The sequence below is a fragment of the Pongo abelii genome, chromosome 4 (assembly GCF_028885655.2).
Source record: "Pongo abelii isolate AG06213 chromosome 4, NHGRI_mPonAbe1-v2.0_pri, whole genome shotgun sequence".
Classification (NCBI taxonomy): domain Eukaryota; kingdom Metazoa; phylum Chordata; class Mammalia; order Primates; family Hominidae; genus Pongo; species Pongo abelii.
Window position 1 is genome coordinate 149,680,835 of NC_071989.2, and position 18,991 is coordinate 149,699,825.

At 41.3% G+C, this 18,991-nt stretch overlaps 2 protein-coding genes across 3 annotated transcripts; one reads left to right on the forward strand and one right to left on the reverse strand.

The window, feature by feature from the left end:
• Positions 1-250: 250 nt before the first annotated feature.
• TAF7 (TATA-box binding protein associated factor 7) lies at positions 251-2,541 on the reverse strand. Its single transcript, NM_001132839.1, is given in 1 exon segment — positions 251-2,541. A coding segment is annotated over 1 exon segment (1,050 nt). The 5' UTR covers positions 1,805-2,541; the 3' UTR covers positions 251-754.
• A 47-nt stretch (positions 2,542-2,588) lies between these two features.
• PCDHGA1 (protocadherin gamma subfamily A, 1) lies at positions 2,589-18,132 on the forward strand. Of its 2 annotated transcripts, XM_063724506.1 has the most exons (3): positions 2,589-2,860; positions 6,486-8,371; positions 9,496-18,132. In XM_063724506.1, the coding sequence occupies exon 3, from the start codon at positions 12,398-12,400 to the stop codon at positions 14,867-14,869; it is 2,472 nt and encodes an 823-aa protein (XP_063580576.1). In that variant the 5' UTR covers positions 2,589-2,860; positions 6,486-8,371; positions 9,496-12,397; the 3' UTR covers positions 14,870-18,132. The 2 variants fall into 2 exon arrangements, with proteins under 2 accessions (XP_063580576.1, XP_054411965.2); XM_054555990.2 differs by having other exon boundaries at positions 6,486-18,132.
• Positions 18,133-18,991: the final 859 nt, after the last annotated feature.

Below are 18,991 nucleotides of genomic sequence, written 5' to 3' on the forward strand. Positions count from 1 at the left end.
TTCTTTAAGAAAGCTCTGTATCTAATGTTTCCCAGCTTTCAAGTAGATCAGATAGAATTGGAATCTTAATATGATGCAAACATGACAATTCCCAATTTCTTTACCCCTGCTGTGTTCCTTTTTTTCATAAACCCAACTGCCTCTACCTGCAGAACAGGATCAAATTGCTTAGTCACTAAATACCATGAAACCACCTCACAAGAGGACCTGACTCCCACCAACCATGAAAGAACAAGATATACTATAAAGTGAAAAACAGATGCTTTTATTTATTGTATTGGAAACAACTTAATAAAATAATTTGCATCTCTACATATGGGAAACTGCTTTGAATAACTGGGAAAACAACCATTGCATGGGAAAACATATGCAAACTAGCATCATTGTCTCTAGACTAGGTTCTTCTTATTGATCTCATGTCATCACAAAGCAGCAACAGCAGCTTCTAGAAAATGGAGAAACAGTAAAGTCCTGCAATGAAGCTATAATTAAGGTTGAACCATACATTCCACTAATCCTGCAACTTTCCTACAATCATTTTTCTGCCTATACAATCCTGCTTCTTACAGGATGAACACCTAGCAAAACAATGTAAATTTGCTGAAAAACAAAATTACAAACAAATGAAAGAACTTAACAGAACACACAGCATTAAAAGGACTAGGAAGCACAAGGTCTTAATACCCAGTACAATAAAGCCAAAAATTTTCTAATGCTGACCAGTCTGAAGACTGACATTAAGTATCAGTTCTTTTTACTTCTCTAGGAGTGATTCTAGCTCCTCTTGCAAAGAGCTGAGTTGCTCCTTTTCTCGGTCTTCCTTTTGTTTGAGCTCATCCAGTACAGCCTGAAATCTGTTCTTGAGAGCCAGATTTTCCACTTTCATGATGAGATCCTCTTGTCGTTTTGCCCTGTCCTGGGTCTCTTGGAGCTTGCCTTTCATGTTGTCAATCTGCTTCTGAATTCCCATAACCAGCTGATTGGTTCCTTCATTCTCCTGGTGCTGTTCATCTGATTCATTTAGCTTGTCTTGTAGCTGTCTCTCCAGATCTTCCTCCGTGTCAATGATGTTTATATCTTCTTCATCTTGATGCTGGGTCTCATCTTCATCCTCACTGCTGCTGCTGAGGTCATTGAATATCTCCCGAAGCTCATCATGTTCTAAGGAGTCATGGCCCTGCCTGTGACCAGACATTCCTGGAGAAGAGATATCCAGGCCTTGATTTTCTGCCTCCTTTGTTTCATCTTCGGCAATTATTTCCCACCGAGTACTAACAGCTTCAGCATCTGTACTCAGCAATCGTTTCACTTCTTTTTCAACATCTGGAGATTCAATATATTTCTTCTTTGCTGTCTTCCGGAACCTTCTCTTCCTGACATTCTTTAGAGGCAGAGTAATTCCGTGGTTCCAGATAAACTTTTTCTCTTTGTCCTTATCCTTTTTCTTGCTTGCTTTAGGATCAGTGCTAGCAACTGGCTCCTCCACAGGAGGATAGAGATCACCATCAACTGTGGATACAAGCATCTGACAGATATCAGCTGTCTTGTAAAAGGTTTTCTTATCAATGGTTTTCAAGCTTTCCATCACACAGGGCAGGTCTACTAATTTTGAGGCCAATGGAACACGGTCCACTCTGACGATTCCATGACGCCCATCAGGATGTAACTCAATTGTCAGTCTGTCCTTGAGGTTGACATGACCAGACTGTACTGCCCTTCTCACAGTAGAGGCATATTCTGGAGGCAGACGTAAGATAAACTGGCTCTCCAGTTCGTGAGGAGCATCATCTTTGCTTTTACTCATCTTTATTTCCTTGTGATTCACTTCTCCAATAAATGCTGGTTACACTAAAAAGTTCCAGCTACTGCAATAGTTTAAAACACCAGTTTGCTATGAATTGAAATCTTTTAATTACAAGGAGTTCTCTGTAGATCAGCAGCTAAGCGTCTATTTTGCCTTAGTTTTTATTTAAGCTCCAAGTCTTTTCTCTAAATATGCTGTGACCGAATACCAGTCGTGAACACAATGGCTTATTCACAGACTTTAAGTTCATTAAATCAGATGCAATGCCAAGTCCCAACCTCTAGGTGCCGCTGCCGGACAACGCGGAAAGAGCTAGCTAGTTAGGGAGCAGGAAAGCAAATGGCGGCTCCCGCGGAACGGTTTTCGGCCCAGAAAGCCCAGCAGAGATACTTTCAATTCACAAACTCTCCCGGAACAAAGACACTCAAAAAATCAGGGCTCAGTGAGCTCTCTTCGCCTCGGGTACTTACAATCCAGTGACGATTATAAGTTCAGTTTCACCGGGCCGGAGCGAAGGGAAGAGGAGGCCGCAAGGAGCCAAGCGGGAGAGAGCCGAGCGTCTCCTTGCCGTTTCTTTAATTCTTCCTGCCGCTTGGCAGAGTGATCCACTACCGATTACTGATGAAAGAGCCCGGGATGGGCAGCGCGAAATCTTGCCGAGAGGCGCAGCTCGGATCACCAGACCCGGCACCTCGCCGGCCCTCCGCCCGGGTCGCCTACCCAGCGAAAACGGAAGTGCTACGTCGCGACGCGGGGCGGGAGGTGGCTGTGAGTGACAGCCCCTCCGGGCGGAAGGGCGGAGGCCCGGCTGGCGCAGGCGCAATAGCGCAATTACGCTGGCCAGCGTGAAACTCATCTTTTCGCGAGAACTTGTTTTTCCGGGATGAAAATGACAGTGTTTCGGAAGAGCTGTTGTTTTCAAACTATTTAGAGCTTGGAAGTTCCAAGAAAGACACAGATTCATCCCCCGCTAAGCCAGCACTTTTACGGGATCGCTGTGGAGCCGGATGGCTTCTAGACTTCCGAGTGATTCCAGGAGATGGGGGACGCCTTGCAGTAAGCGTCTTTGCTTCTGGAAACATCTCGGATGTTCCCTAGAGTCTAGCCTAGCTGGTGCCAATACAAGAATGTGTAGCTACTATACAATGGATTTTAAAGTACCCAAATCAATGGAGTGAGGAGGACATGCAGCTCACTATATAATTCTAAGTCTCCCTATATATATATGTTTGTTTGTTTGTTTGTTTTGGAGATGGAGTCTCAGGCTGTCACCCAGGCTAGAGTGCAGTGGCACAATATTGGCTGACTGCAACCTCCACCTCCGGGGTTCAAGTGATTCTCCTGCTTCAGCCTCTTGAGTAGTTGGGATTACAGGCACGTTCCACTACCCCAGCTAAGTTTTGTATTTTCAGTAGAGAAGGGGTTTCACCATGTTGGCCAGGCTGGTCTCGAACTCCTGACCTGAGGTGATCTGCCTGTCTTGGCCTCCCACAGTGCTAGGATTATAGGTGTGAGCCAGCACGCCTGGCCCAAAGTCTGTATTTTTTTAATATCATTCCCTGTAGGGGAATTGTGTCTCTGGGTTTACTTGTGTTCTATAATACTTCTGGGGAAACAAGGGTGATTCCTTTTTATATGCTTGATTTAGATGTAAATGTAAACAGAGAAGGAAGTGTTCTTTTGGACAGAATTGTCTGATAGACTGAGCATCTGGTTAAAGTAGATATAATTGAAGTATTGTTTCCTGTCTCTCATGTACAAGTAATTTTAAATTACTTTGACTTTTTTTTTTAACTCCACCGCTACTATTTTGCTGTTTTCTGCTTGTCTTTTCTATCAATAGTCAGGTATTCATCAACACATATTTTTAGTATTTTGACATAACTGGGTAACAGTTGGTACTTATTTCTATTTATTTCCATTTATTTTTAAAATATCTGTTTGGTAGAGCATCAAGGCCATTAATATTTAATTTCTATCCTCTAAAATATTAACAATTGCCCCTAAATTTAAGAGAATTCTCTTAAGATGTAATTAGCATTTCCAAAATTCACTTTATTCTTGTATGATTGAAAGCTCCATGATAGTGATCTTTTTCTATCCTGGTCATTGTGTCCCAGTGTCTAGTACCGGAATATGGGAGATACACAAAAAAATTTGCTAATTGAATGAAAAAACTGATCTGTCTAGAAAGATCATAGTCTTAAATCCTGTAGTGATTTCTGAGAGAAAATACATTCTTTGTCACTTTAAAATGAGATAGAGCCACTTTACATACATTTCCTTTCTAGTCAAGGACAATTCTAATTGTTATGAGGTGGGGAGGTTTACTAATAGTGTGTGTGAATGTGGTTGAGCTAGAATGAGATACTGTTGTGGGAGGAAATTAAAATGACCTGACGTTAGTTTGGTTTTTAATGTTAATTTTAAAAGAGAAAGTATGCCCTTCCAGATAATGGTAAATTATTTCTCTTTGCTTATAATGTGTTGAAGAATGTTAGCTGACTTACCTATAATTTCCAGAATGATCTATTTCCTCTTTTTCAAAGATGAAGTTTTTTCTGTTACAGGCTTGAGCCACCTTGCCTGGCTGTGTTTTGTTTAACCATATAAAATGTGAGGTCATTATACATGAAAATAATCCAAATACTACTCAGCATCTTCCCTATGAGTTTTATGATGCTCAAATATTCTTATCATAGAAGGTAACTTGAGATAAATTGTATGCAATTTTTCATTTTCCAAAATTACTGTGTATTTTAGTTTCTAAACCTTTCTTTACACGGAATATTGCCAGACATAGTTAAAAGGATTAACTAAGGTTTTCTTAATGTATCTAGCTCCTTCAGTCCTGAAATACATTTTCTGCTTTTGAGTTTAACACATTTTCTATATGCTGTTTTTAGGAGAGGAAATTATATTGACCCTAAATATTTTTTAAAATTGGATTTATCAGTAGACATTGAGATAATCTGCTGGGTGCAGTGGCTCATGCCTGTAATCCCAGCACTTTGGGAGGCCCAGGCGGATGGATCACCTGAGGTCAGGAGTTCGAGACCAGCCTGGCCAACATGGTGAAACCCCATCTCTACTAAAAATACAAAAAAAAGGCCAGGCACAGTGGCTCACGCCTGTAATCCCAGCACTTTGGGAGGCGGAGGTGGGTGGATCACGAGGTCAGGAGATTGAGACCATTCTGGCTAACACGGTGAAACCCCGTCTCTACTAAAAATACAAAAAATTAGCCAAGCGCAATGGCAGGCACCTGTAGTCCCAGCTGCTCGGGAAGCTGAGGCAGGAGAATGGCGTGAACCCGGGAGGCAGAGTTTGCAGTGAGCCGAGATCACGCCACTGCACTCCAGCCTGGGCAATAGAGCGGGACTCATTCTCAAAAACAAAAAAAAATTAGCCAGGCTTGGCAGCGGGCACCTGTAATCCCAGCTACTCGGGAGACTGAGGGAGGAGAATTACTTGAACCCGGGAAGTGAAGATTGCAGTGAGCCAAGATTGCACCATTGCATTCCAGCCTGGGCAACACTGGAGCAAAATTCCATCTCAAAAAAAAAAAAAAGATAATGTGATGTGGCAGGCCTCTGCCTATCACTAAGGCCTAAGGCCTCTGCCACATCACATTATCTTAATATCTACTGATAAATCCCCAGTTTTTTTTTAAAAAAAGTTCCATTAGACATTCAGAAAAACTCTGAATTGATGAATTACACTCCTGTGGTTGTTCCATGGAATATCTGTGATACCAGTGAACAAAAGATTTGGGGAGAGCAGTAAATTCCCCAGTGTGGTAACAAGTCCTCCAAAGGCTTCCTGCCTGTGATTAAGGAGTGTGGCAATCAGGTTACTAATAATCGTGTATGTTTGAAAATTCCCTTTAATACACTTTCTAGTTCCTTAAAGGGCTCCAATGTATAAGCTGCCCTTTAATACACTTTTTAGTTCCTTAAAGGGCTGCTTATACTTCGGAGGTTAAATTATGGGTGATGGGAGAAATCCTGCTTATATTTAAGAGGTAGAAAATTATAAGGGTGAGGAAATAGCAAATACCACAGAAAAGCCAGCTTACATATTGCTTTATCACCATATATTTTAAAGATAAAAAGGCTAACTAAAAATATATAGCAGTTCTTGTATCTAGTAGGATGTTTTCTATAGGAAAACATTAAAATCTAATTTATGCTGGTTTAAACAGTAAGAAAATCTATGATCCCAAAAAACAGGTAGTCTAGCACAGCTTTGTCCTATAGAAATACAATGTGGGCCACAGATGGTCAGCCACAGATGTGATTTTAGATTATCTAGTAGCCACATTCAAATAGCAAAAAGAAACAAGTGAAATTTCAATAATTTTAATCCAATATATCTAAGATATAATTGCAACATATTTTTACGATAATGTAAAGATATTAATAATACATTTTACATTCTTGTTTTGTACTAAATCTTCAACACCTAGTGTGTGTTTTACACTGACAGCACATCTCAGTTTGGACTAGCTGCATTTCAAGTGCTCAGTGGCCACATGTGGCTGGTCGTTACTCTAGTGGACAGTGCAAGTCTAGAAGTTTCACTGCCTCTAGGCCAGATACAATCATGGTGTAGCACAAATTGTTTTTTCTTCCTAATTTTGAAGAATGAGCACTTATTTATACTTTTTCTATTGTTTCAGCTCTGCTTTCCTCTCCTTGTGGAATTCCAAAGGCTGTAGTCACAAGATACCAGCCAGCAGCAATAACTGGAGAACTTTCTTCCTTGTCTGTGACAAGAGAGTGACTCTCCCCAAACAGTCTATCTTTCAATCCAACTGGACCAACTTAGGCCATGTTCCCATTCTTAGCTCAGTAATACTCACTAGGAAAATACCCTAAGCCTGTGTTTCTGAAAATGGTTGGGGAGAGGTGAGGTGACATTTGGTAATGTCTGGAGACATTTATGGTTGTCACAACTGTGGCGGGTGGGTCCTACTGGTATCTAGTACATAGAGGCCAGGGATACTGCTAAACATTTTACAAGGCACAGAACTATGGCTCAAAATAGTACCAGGGTTGAGAAGCCCTGCTTTAAGCTTATTATTATAAGTCTATATTCCTAACTAAGCACTGTCAAGAGGATGAGATTATCATTATTAGATTAAATTTATCAGAACCTACTACAGCTCTGAATAGGTTCTGCTTCCCTAGTACATTAAGGGCAAACACCTAAACTAAAAGGAAGTGTTACAAGAGGAAAAAGGGGCATTAGCAACCAATAGTATCCATAAAAGAGCTGATTATTTTTGTAATTGTAAAAGTATATATCTATTTTAAAAGTATGGATAAGCATCAAATGTAAATTCTTTATATCAGTAGTTACATAATGCAATTATTCACAATTTTACATTTTTATCAGTATTTTCTACCTTTTATAGTGAAATTTTCTCCTTTAATATATTGAATTTACAATGAGAATTTTTATAGTAATTTTTTTACAGTGGATAATTTCTTGAGTAGCCATTTTTACAGAAAATAAGTTTCAGTAGTGTGTCATCTTGAAAAGGAAATGTCAAGAGGGAAAAATTCGTAAGAATTCTTAGTCAAATTTTAACGTGTTTTAGGCTGGGTGCGGTGGCTCACACCTGTAATCCCAGCACTTTGGGAGGCCAAGGTGGATGGATTACCTGAGGTCAGGAGTTCGAGACCATTCTGGCCAACATGGCGAAACCTCATCTCTACTAAAAATGCAAAAATTAGTCGAGCATTGTGGTATGTATGTGTAATCCTAGCTACTAGGGAGCCTGAGGCAGGAGAATTGTTTGAATCCTTGAGGTGGAGGTTGCAGTGAGCCATGATTGTGCCACTGCACTCCAGCCTGGGTGACAAAGCAAGACTCTGTCTCAAAAAAAAAAAAAAAAATTAAGAATTTTAATAAATTAAAATGTTTGAACTAAATTTTGTGAAATGATCATTTTGTTAATATTTTATCAAAAATAATGATTTGTACCCTTCTTAGTAAAGCAGCTGGTGTTTTAAAATATGTCTCAAGAAAAAAGCCAATACAGTCTCTTGTGAGGACCTTGAAAACTAACCTGCTAGGGATATCATACTGGGCCTCTGGGTGCCGCTGTCCGCCAATCCGTGGCTGGAGGGAAACAAAGCAATCCACTGACGGAGCAGTCCCCGCAGGCTTTTGAGAAGCACATTAGGAGAGGACTCTGCCCACTGTCTCTCTCACAATCTGCTCGAAATATCTTGGTCAGGAGTCTCAGGATGTCTAGTGACCCTGAGTGAGGTGCTGCCTTTTATTCCTGAGCATCTTTGGAAGCAGGAAGCAGGGAGCAACGGTAGCGAGAGGTATTCCGATCTGAGTACCAGCAGGAAGAAGAAACAGAGGAAGAAGTCCCCGATAAGGAAGGCGTGAGGAGCGCAGGAAGCGCTGTTTACCTGCCTGAGATCTTTATTCTACTAGGTCTTTATTCTACATAGCCGATACGCTGTAAGATTCTGGAGGAGAAGGCTAGGGGTTTAAGGTTGGTAATCTCTCAGAAGATCTGCGTCTCGGTGACGGGAAAAACTAAGGGTAAGTGCTGAGAAGCCTCTCTTTATAGCCAGAGAACGAGCGAGAGCCGAGCTTGAGAATGACAGGATAGATATAGCAGTTATGCCCAAGGAAGACCCTCGGCCCTTTGAATTTGAAGGCACTGAAAATCGTATAAATGTTTTCATATAAACGTATGCATCTTTGATATAAATAACAAAATGGCTTTTAGCGCAAATTTTGTTTTGGAAATCCTGAAAAACGTCTTAATAAGAGGAATGTTTACTCTTAAGTCTGCAGTAGATTTTGAACACTGGCAGTAACTCTGTACAAATATATCAGATTAGTTTTAATAGCCATCTCCCCTTCCCCTACAAGTAAAGGAGAGTACTACAGCAGTATGTACTCTGAATTGCTGCTATTGAAGAACCCCTGAGCCTGTGCAGTGGGGCACTCCTGTGGTCCCCATTACTCAGGAGGCTGAGACAGGAGGATTGCTTGATGCCAGGTAGAGGCTGCAGTGCGCTATGAGAACACCTGTGAATAGCCACTGCATTCCAGCCTGAGTAACATGGCCAGACCCCATCTCTTAAGAAAAGAAAAGAAACCCTGAACCAGAGGAGCAGAGCTGCCACCACTTAGTGGTAGGGATGGGGCAGAACAGCTCAGGGCAAGACACAGGCCTTGGATGCCAATGCCAGCCCTCAGATATTGAGCAATGTGTAAGTGGGGTTAGCCTGCAGGAGAGCTTGCCACCTCCTCCTCTTCATCAGGTGATCCCCATTGACCTAGACAATATCTTTAATATAGAGTTCTGATTTTTTCTACACAATTTTACAGGGCATACAGAATATATTTCCTGTCCAATAATGACAGAAATACTTGATTTTGAAGAGTAACAGTTATAGCATGGAATAGAAGACTGGAGGCAGTTTGAGGGCCCACTTCAGAGTCCTGGTTGAAATGGAGGTTGAGAAGTATAATGCAGTCAGTGCAGGTGACTTTCAGCTGGGTGTCTAGTCCTATCAGAGGTAAGAACTGTGGTTGCCCTAACCAAAACAGTAGGACTAAGAGACCTTAAATGAAAGATGAAAATTATTATAGAGAGAAATGATCCTACTGGCAAACAATTCACCTCCAAGAATTATGATGTGATTCTTTGTCAGCTACTCACAGATGGAATTCTAAAGTGGTAGCAGACCCTGAAGGACAATGTCACCATCAGAACCACCAACAAGGACAAACTGTCCCTCTCCTGCATCACCCTGCACACCATCTGCATCCACAAAAATGCTCATTCTTCAACAAGCCTCCTATTTCTTTTGGGTGACTGAGAACACTGCCCAGCACCTCCATCACATACTTTAGCACTTCCCACCCTGACTTAGGGTCCCATATGCCTCCCGTTTCTTCTTGACCAGTGACCTGCCACTGTGGGCACTGTCATTCTACATGTCAGTGAGTGCAGAGTGCTGTGGTGTCCGTGCAAACTATCTTTGAGCTGACTCTGCAGGCCAGTGACCAGGGTTCAACTTGCTCAGTGTCGTCCTGAACCTGCATGTGATGGTGGATGACCATTGCAAAAATGCAAGGACACTATGCCAGGAGTTGCAGCCAAGTGGGGCCCTCTTTGATGCTGCACCACTCACAATGCAACCCAACTATCCCATCACCAAAGTGGACACCAGCTGGGGCACAAAGGCTGACTGTCCTATCATGTGCCTCAGGCCAGCTAATGTGGCTCTTCAAACTAGGGATGTGCACGAGCTAGATGTGTGCTGTGTCACTGTGGGTAACAGAGATGCAACCTGCCAAGGTTTGTTGGTCACCGTAGTCAATGGTGAATCATCGCACTGAAACATCACCTGGTTGCTGCTCACAGTTTGCAGGAGTTGCTGCCAGACCTCAGCAATCGCCCAGCACCCAACAGCAGGCAGCAGACAGTACCCAACAGCTGATGATGGCTGTTGCCTTGATCTCCATGCTGTTTCTCCTCAGTGTGACTCTGGCCATCTCTCTGAACCTGCAATGCCCCCTATAGCCCCACTGCCTGGGGCTGTTTTCAGCCGGATCTCTGGTCCAAGCCGGGATATGGAGTTGTCTCCAACTTAAAGGAAGGAAATTTGCCCTGTTCCTACAACGTATGTGTGGTTTTAGATATTTTAAAATTTTAATTTCTTTAACTCAAGAAACAGCTTTCAACCAGTTATTCTCTGCAGTGCCAGCAATGAAGCTTTGTTTTATTTTTGTTTTTGTAGAAACGGGGTTCACTATGTTGACCAAGCTGGTCTCAAACTCCTGGCCTCAAGTGATCTGCCCACCTTGGCCTCCCAAAGTGCTGGGATTGCAGGCGTGAGCCACTGCACATGGCCAGCAATGAAGCTTTAAATGTTGCATTTGATTCAAATGTATTTGTGTGATATTTTAACATTTTTATTTTATACTTATCATCCTTTTATAAATCACTCCTGCGTGTTTTTGGTTGCTGAGAGTAGGGAGCTCTTCAGGTTTACTTACTAGTTCTTATGTACATTTTAATTTGCCTCATTAACTCACAATTTCTTTGGGGAAAAGTTTGTGCCTATTAATGTGTGTTCTGAAAAGTTACATTCTCTGTTAAAGAGTTACTTCCTTGCAATATTGAAGGTGATTTATTGCACCTTTAAATTTCTACTCTTTGGCTCCATATACTTGTCTTTGAGAAGGTGAGAAACTGTAGATTTGGTTAAGAACTAAAGTTCTCTTTCCAAAAACTATTCTTGAGACCTTTCATTGTTTTCTTTCTTTCTTCATTTTTAACTTTTCTCAGTCATGGTGTCCATGGGTTGGCTGGCCAAATTTGTTCCTGAAACTATCAGACTCTGGAGTACGGATAGCATGCTTCTCTAACTTTGGGGTAAAGATAAGTAAGTCACTCTAAGCCTGAGACATTTTAATTAGTAACCCTTTGCTAATAGTGCAGTGATTAAAAAAAAGAAGGCCACATCCTCATCTTAACTGGTTAAAAAATACTGTTAAGAGAAAACCAACTTCTCTTGGAGAAAATATTAAGCGCGATTATAGGGGAATACATATAATAAGAGCCTATCTAAAAATAAAGATGAGACCATTTTTCTTTTCAGCTGTGAAGAATAATATCATAGATTTTGTCTCTGAAATTTGAAATCTAAATTGTATATTCATATGACTTTTCAATGAAGTTCCAAGAGCCCAGTTTTATTTTTTTCAAAATATATTGCCTTTGGTGAATCTTAAGAATTTTTAAAAACCTACATAATGCAAAGACACTTCAAAAAAGAGAGGAAAAATAAGGATAGGGTTAAACCATGCTCTTCAAAATCCCAAAGTTTCTGATAAATATTCAAATCATAATGGGAAGGAAATGGGATGGTATGATTTTTTAAAGTCTAGCTTATGTTCTAAAAGATTATTTTTCCCTCTAATACTTTTCATCCTCCAGTCAAAGGGGAGCTGCTCTATGTGGCCTTGGAAATTACCAAGTGGTCAAGCTTTACTACAGAAAAAGTGGAGGATGATTTTGTCCTCATTGTGATGTTAGGTTTTTACTATCATTCCCTGAATAGCAAACAAGGAAAGCAGATAACATGGGAATACTGGGATTCTCCTGTATATTTCAATTTGGTGACATTTAGGCACATTTAAAGAAGTGAACGAATAGTTTCTCCTTTTCATACATATATTGTAGAATGATTTCCTTGACAATAGACTAAAACTTAAGAAAATATCAAGTTAATGAGAAGGTTTTAAGTATTTGCTAGGAATGCAGTAACTGGTTAGGACTGTGGGCGCCGCTGTTCACTAATCTGGTATATACAGGCAGTACACACACGTCAGGAGGAGGAAAAAAAAAAAAGAAAAAAGCCCTTGTGCCTCTTAGAACCTCCATAACCGCCAGATTGAAAACAGACTGTCCAAGACTGCCTAAATCCTACTTCTGGATGACTCTCCACGCAGAATTCTCCTGAAAATTGGGTTAATTTCAGCTCAGAAAAGCAGAAACGATACCCTTGGTACTGGACTGGAAGAAAACTACGAAGTGAGAGAGCCATGAAGATTCAGAAAAAGCTGACTGACTGCAGCAGGCTGATGCTTCTGTGTCTTTCTCTGGAGCTGCTGTTGGAAGCTGGGGCTGGGAATATTCACTACTCAGTGCCGGAAGAGACAGACAAAGGTTCCTTCGTGGGCAACATCGCAAAGGACCTAGGGCTACAACCCCAGGAGCTGGCAGATCGCGGAGTCCGCATCGTCTCCAGAGGTAGGATGCCGCTTTTCGCTCTGAGTCCTAGAAGTGGCAGCTTGATCACCGCGGGCAGGATAGACCGGGAGGAGCTCTGCGCTCAGAGCTTGCCGTGTCTCGTGAGTTTTAATATCCTTGTTGAGGATAAAATGAAGCTTTTTCCTGTTGAAGTAGAAATAATTGATATTAATGACAACACTCCCCAATTCCAGTTAGAGGAACTGGAGTTTAAAATGAATGAAATAACCACTCCAGGTACCAGAATCTCATTGCCTTTTGGGCAAGACCTTGATGTGGGTATGAACTCACTCCAGAACTACCAACTCAGCTCTAACCCTCATTTCTCCCTGGATGTGCAACACGGAGCCGATGGGCACCAACATCCAGAGATGGTGCTGCAGAGTCCCTTAGACAGAGAAGAAGAACCTGTCCACCACCTCATCCTCACAGCTTCTGATGGGGGTGAACCAGTCCGTTCAGGGACCCTCAGAATTTACATTCAGGTGGTAGATGCAAATGACAATCCTCCAGCATTTACTCAGGCACAATACCATATAAATGTCCCCGAAAATGTGCCGCTGGGTACTCAGCTGCTCATGGTAGATGCCACTGACCCTGATGAGGGAGCCAATGGGGAAGTAACATACTCCTTTCACAATGTAGACCACAGAGTGGCCCAAATATTTCATTTAGATTCTTACACAGGAGAAATATCAAATAAAGAACCACTAAATTTCGAAGAATACAAAATGTATTCAATGGAAGTTCAAGCCCAGGATGGTGCCGGGCTCATGGCTAAAGCTAAGGTACTGGTCAAAGTTTTGGATGTAAATGATAATGCCCCAGAAGTGACCATCACCTCTGTCACCACTGCAGTTCCAGAAAACTTTCCTCCTGGGACCATAATTGCTCTTATCAGTGTGCATGACCAGGACTCAGGAGACAATGGCTACACCACATGTTTCATTCCTGGAAATTTACCCTTTAAATTGGAAAAGTTAGTTGATAATTATTACCGTTTAGTGACCGAAAGAACACTGGACAGAGAACTTATCTCTGGGTACAACATCACAGTAACAGCAACAGACCAAGGAACTCCAGCTCTATCTACTGAAGCTCACATTTCACTGCTAGTGACAGATATCAATGACAACTCCCCAGTCTTCCATCAAGATTCCTACTCTGCCTACATTCCCGAAAACAACCCCAGAGGAGCCTCCATCTTCTCTGTGAGGGCCCACGACTTGGACAGCAATGAGAATGCACAAATCACTTACTCCCTAATAGAGGACACTATCCAGGGGGCACCCCTATCTGCCTACCTCTCCATCAACTCCGACACTGGGGTCCTGTATGCGCTGCGATCCTTCGACTATGAGCAGTTCCGGGACTTGCAACTGAAAGTGATGGCGCGGGACAGTGGGGATCCGCCCCTCAGCAGCAATGTGTCGCTCAGCCTATTCGTGCTGGACCAGAACGACAACCCGCCCGAGATCCTGTACCCCGCCCTCCCCACAGACGGTTCCACCGGCGTGGAGCTGGCGCCCCGCTCCGCAGAGCCTGGCTACCTGGTGACCAAGGTGGTGGCGGTGGACAGAGACTCGGGCCAGAACGCCTGGCTGTCCTACCGCCTGCTCAAAGCCAGCGAGCCGGGACTCTTCTCGGTGGGTCTGCACACGGGCGAGGTGCGCACGGCGCGAGCCCTGCTGGACAGAGACGCGCTCAAGCAGAGCCTCGTGGTGGCCGTCCAGGACCACGGCCAGCCCCCTCTCTCCGCCACTGTCACGCTCACCGTGGCCGTGGCCGACAGGATCCCCGACATCCTGGCCGACCTGGGCAGCCTCGAGCCCTCCGCCAAACCCAATGATTCGGACCTCACTCTGTACCTGGTGGTGGCGGTGGCCGCTGTCTCCTGCGTCTTCCTGGCTTTCGTCATCGTGCTGCTGGCGCACAGGCTGCGGCGCTGGCACAAGTCACGCCTGCTACAGGCTTCGGGAGGCGGCTTGGCGAGTATGCCCGGTTCGCACTTTGTGGGCGTGGACGGGGTTCGGGCTTTCCTGCAGACCTATTCCCACGAGGTCTCCCTCACTGCGGACTCGCGGAAGAGCCACCTGATTTTCCCCCAGCCCAACTATGCGGACACGCTCATCAGCCAGGAGAGCTGTGAGAAAAAGGATTTTCTATCAGCACCCCAGTCTTTACTTGAAGACAAAAAGGAACGATTTTCTCAGGTAAACTTTTGTGATGAATGTATAAGCTATCTAGAGAAAAATAATTCTTGATTTAACTTACTTGCGCTCGCTCTTTGCTACAGATAGTTCTTCTAACCCATGTATCTTTGTAGCTTTTTATTACAAGTCCTGCAAAATCAAGATTAAGTGAGTCTACACCTTCATATGCAGGTATATTTATAATTGTTCTTGCATTGAAAAGGAGACTGTGATCATAATGTAGGTGGTTGGGTTGAAGGTATGTGTGAGATGCCATCTCTGTTTGGAAAGAGCACTGCATTAGAAACAGGGCGATCTAGCTTCTAACATTTTCTTACATGCCTCTGGGCTAAAGGGTTTGATTAGAAAAGGCTCACCAATATTTAAATGACTAACACTATTTTCAAATTTTCTTGTTATAAGTACCCGCTAATCTACCCCCTGAATTTAATGTAGATGTCGTCTATCGGGACACTGTAATATTTTATTTGGGAACATTTGAAGAGGTGAAGATTGTCTAAAGTAGTATTTTTAGTTGTGTTCATATAAGATTATAGAGATCTATATAAACTGCAATTTTAAATTATTGTTGAATATTTTAGCCCTTTATTCTATCTTTATTATCAGATTTCTTTTGGTTTTGAGATGGGGTCTTGCTGGAATGCAGTGGCATGATCATGGCTCACTGCAGCCACTACCTCCTGGGCTCAAGAAATCCTCCCACCTCAGCCTCCCAAAGTGCTGATATTACAGGTGTGAGCTGTGGTGACTGTACTGAAGAATACATCTATTGAAGTAATTTATGAAGTAACAAAATGAACAACAGAAAATTTATCATGCAACTTGAGAAATAGCTTTGAAGCCTCCTGACTTATACATTATACCTGTAATGAAATCAACTAACAAAAATCAAGTATACATCGTATTTTAATGTGTGTTAACTTTTCAGAAGAAAAAAAAAGTATGGTCAGGGAGTAAGTCCATGCTTTGATGTATTTACTGTGCTCCAATAAAATACAGAGACACATAAAATATAAGAGGAAAGCAAAAGCAAAATGGTGAGCTGGTCTAAAGCCATGTGAGTTATAGTCTTGGACTTAAAAGCAGAAATTGAAGGTTAGGAAACTGCCTCCAGCAATGTAATAGGGACAGAAGTGCTTCAGACTAGATAAATATCTGGACCAGGCTTACTGCCTGATTCCAAAATAAGCAATGAGGCCCTTCAGCTGGTTAAAAAGGAAAAGAAAGATGCATTAACATGCTGCCTAGCTGGGCGCAGTGGCTCACGTCTGTATTTCCAACAATTTGAGAGGCTGAGGCGAAAAGATCCTTGGAGCCCTGGAGTTCAAGACCAGCCGGACACGGTGGCCTGCGACTGTAGTCCCAGCTACGCGGGGCTGGGCGGGGCGGGGCAGGTGCTGACGTGGGAGGATCCGTTGAGCCCAGGAAGTCAAGGCTTCAGCGAACCGTGATCGCGCCACTGCACTCCAGCCTGGGCGACAGAGCCACACCCTGTTAAATAAATAAATAAATATAATAATAAAAGCTGCCTCCCAATTCCGGTGGTTATAGCTTTCTTCGTAAGCTGTGTAGACCAAGAGAGAGACAGACACGGATGCTGGATAGAGACAGCGAACACCAAGTATCTCATATGTGAGCTGTGGTATCCAGAATATCACTGCTGGGCATCATTAAAGCGTCATTAAGAGACCTAGTTATGGCCTGGGACCTGAGGTCAGACAGAAACTATTTCAAAACCATTATAAACGAGCACTGAACCCAGGAGGGAAGGAGAGAGGGATATAGTGTGGAAGAGAAAAAAACAAACTAAAACTAAAAACAAACAGAGCTCTTCCACTAAAAATAAATATACAAACCAAAATTTCAAAACACACTTGTCTCATAGAATTTATTGTTGCTAGTGAGAAACTTTCTGTCAGCACACTGTTATTTTTTAAGGTAATCTCTGTTTTCTCTCTGACAACTATTGAAGACTTTCTCTCATTCTTGCTGTGTGTCTGTTGCATTTTTATTTTTATTTTTTGCTTGGTACCAAGAGTATACTCTCAATTGATAACTAAGTTATCTCAGTTCTGGACTTTTTCAGCTCTTATAATCATAATTTTTTTCTGTGTATATACAAGTGAGCTACATTTACCTATTAAAGGACAAATATTACAAAACTGGTTGATTTTTAAAATCCATATTCTAATAATACACATGCTTAAAATAAAAATACACTGAAACAGTGAAACTAAATATATATGTGCACACACAAAAAAGAAAGCAGTCATGTTAATATTAATGTAACAACAAAGTCATACTTAAGGTAACAAACACAAATTGTGATTTTAAAAAATGAACTGATTATAGTTGTAAAAAGAACACATGATCAAAAGGATATAAAAATATGAGCTTCTATTACCGAAAAATACAGCTTAGAAAATACCAGAATATTTTAACATAATTCCATAAGAAATAATAGACCCCACAGGAAGAAAGTTAGTTAACATAAAGAAGATTTGAACAACATAATTTATAAGCTTGATCTATTAGGATTCTAATAGATCTGTTCTACACACAACAAATATGGAGTAGTCATCCTTGAACAAGCAGACAATCTACAAGTTTATTACCTAGTCATTACAAAAAAGGGTTCAGCAAATTCCAAAGTACCAATAATATACTTGCCTTACAACACATACTTAAATCACAAAGCAAACATTTAAAAATAGAAAAGGGGAAAAAGTTTGGATATTTACATCTACACCCTTAAATAACTCTTGGATTTCAAAAATCACAATGACAATGAAAACTACTCAGAAAAAAAGGACTTAAATATTCTTTATTAAAAATTGTGAGATGCAGCTAAAACTAATTAGGAGTAAGTTTATAGACAAATGCAATAATTTTTTAAAAGCAAACAAAACTCTTTAAAATACATGAATTTAGCTTGCCATTCAAGAAGTAAGATAAAAAACATATAATGAGTATATACTAAAATAAAATGATGGAAAAAATAACAAAGAGATACATTTTTGAAATGTAACCATGGAAGAATTCTGAGGCTGAAGTAATGGAAGCAGACAATAAATGTAATAAAACCAGTGGGGAGAAAATGAAAATTCTGTCAAGTCTAACGTTAGGACTCCTGTAAGAGAGCCAGGCACAATGGCACACCTATAATCCCAGGTACTGAGTAGGCTGAGGCAGTAGGATTGCTTGAGCCCAGGAGTTTGAATCCAGCCGGGGCAGTATAACAAGACCCAATCTCTAGAAAACAAACAAACAAAAAAAACACAAACACAAACACACAAATAAAAATAAAAAACAAAAGCAACATATACCATAGTAGCTCTACAAGAAAACATGGTGAGTTGGTATCAATTATTTCCAATACATTTTTCTTCAGTCTTCTAAGAGGAATGGATGAAAGTAAAAATGAGAAAATTTCAACAAGGAAGGAGCCAAAAGGCAAACAGGTTAAAGTGTCACCAGAAGTGGGCAATTTCACTTATACCACATACAAAAATTGGTTCAAAATGGATCAAAGAAGCAATATTCAGAAGCAATAAAACCCTTTTAGTTGTTATGTTTAAGAACTAAAACTATACAACTCTTAGAAGAAAACAGGAGGAAACCTTCACAACATTGATTTTTGGCAATGATTTCTTGGATATGACACCAAAAGCACAAGCAACAAAAGAAGAAAATGGTATACTGGACTTTATCACAGTTAAAAACTATGTGCAGCAAAGAACAATATCAATAGAGTGAAAAGGCAGCCCACAGAATGAGAGAAAATGTTTCCAAATCATGTATCTAAGAATGGATATCCAGAATAAAGAACTCCAACTCAACAACAAAGAATCCCAAACAATTGGATGTTAAAATGAGCAAAGGACTTGAATAGACATTTCTCCAAAGATGATATACAAATGGCCAAAACCGTATGAAAAGATGTTCAACATCACTCACTAGTCATTAGGGGAATGCAAATCAAAACCATAATGAGATACTACTCCACATTCATTAGAATTGCTGTCATAAAAGAAAAGAAAAGAAATTTTAAAAAGAATATGGAGAAATTGGAATTCTTGTGCATTGCTGGTGAATATAAAATGATACAACTGCTGTGGAAAATGGTATGGTGATTCCTCAAAAATGTAAACATAGAATTACCATATAATCCAG

Excerpts from the sequence above, each read along its gene's own strand:
- PCDHGA1 (XM_054555990.2), top strand. The coding sequence starts at position 12,398 with ATGAAGATTCAGAAAAAGCTGACTGACTGCAGCAGGCTGATGCTTCTG.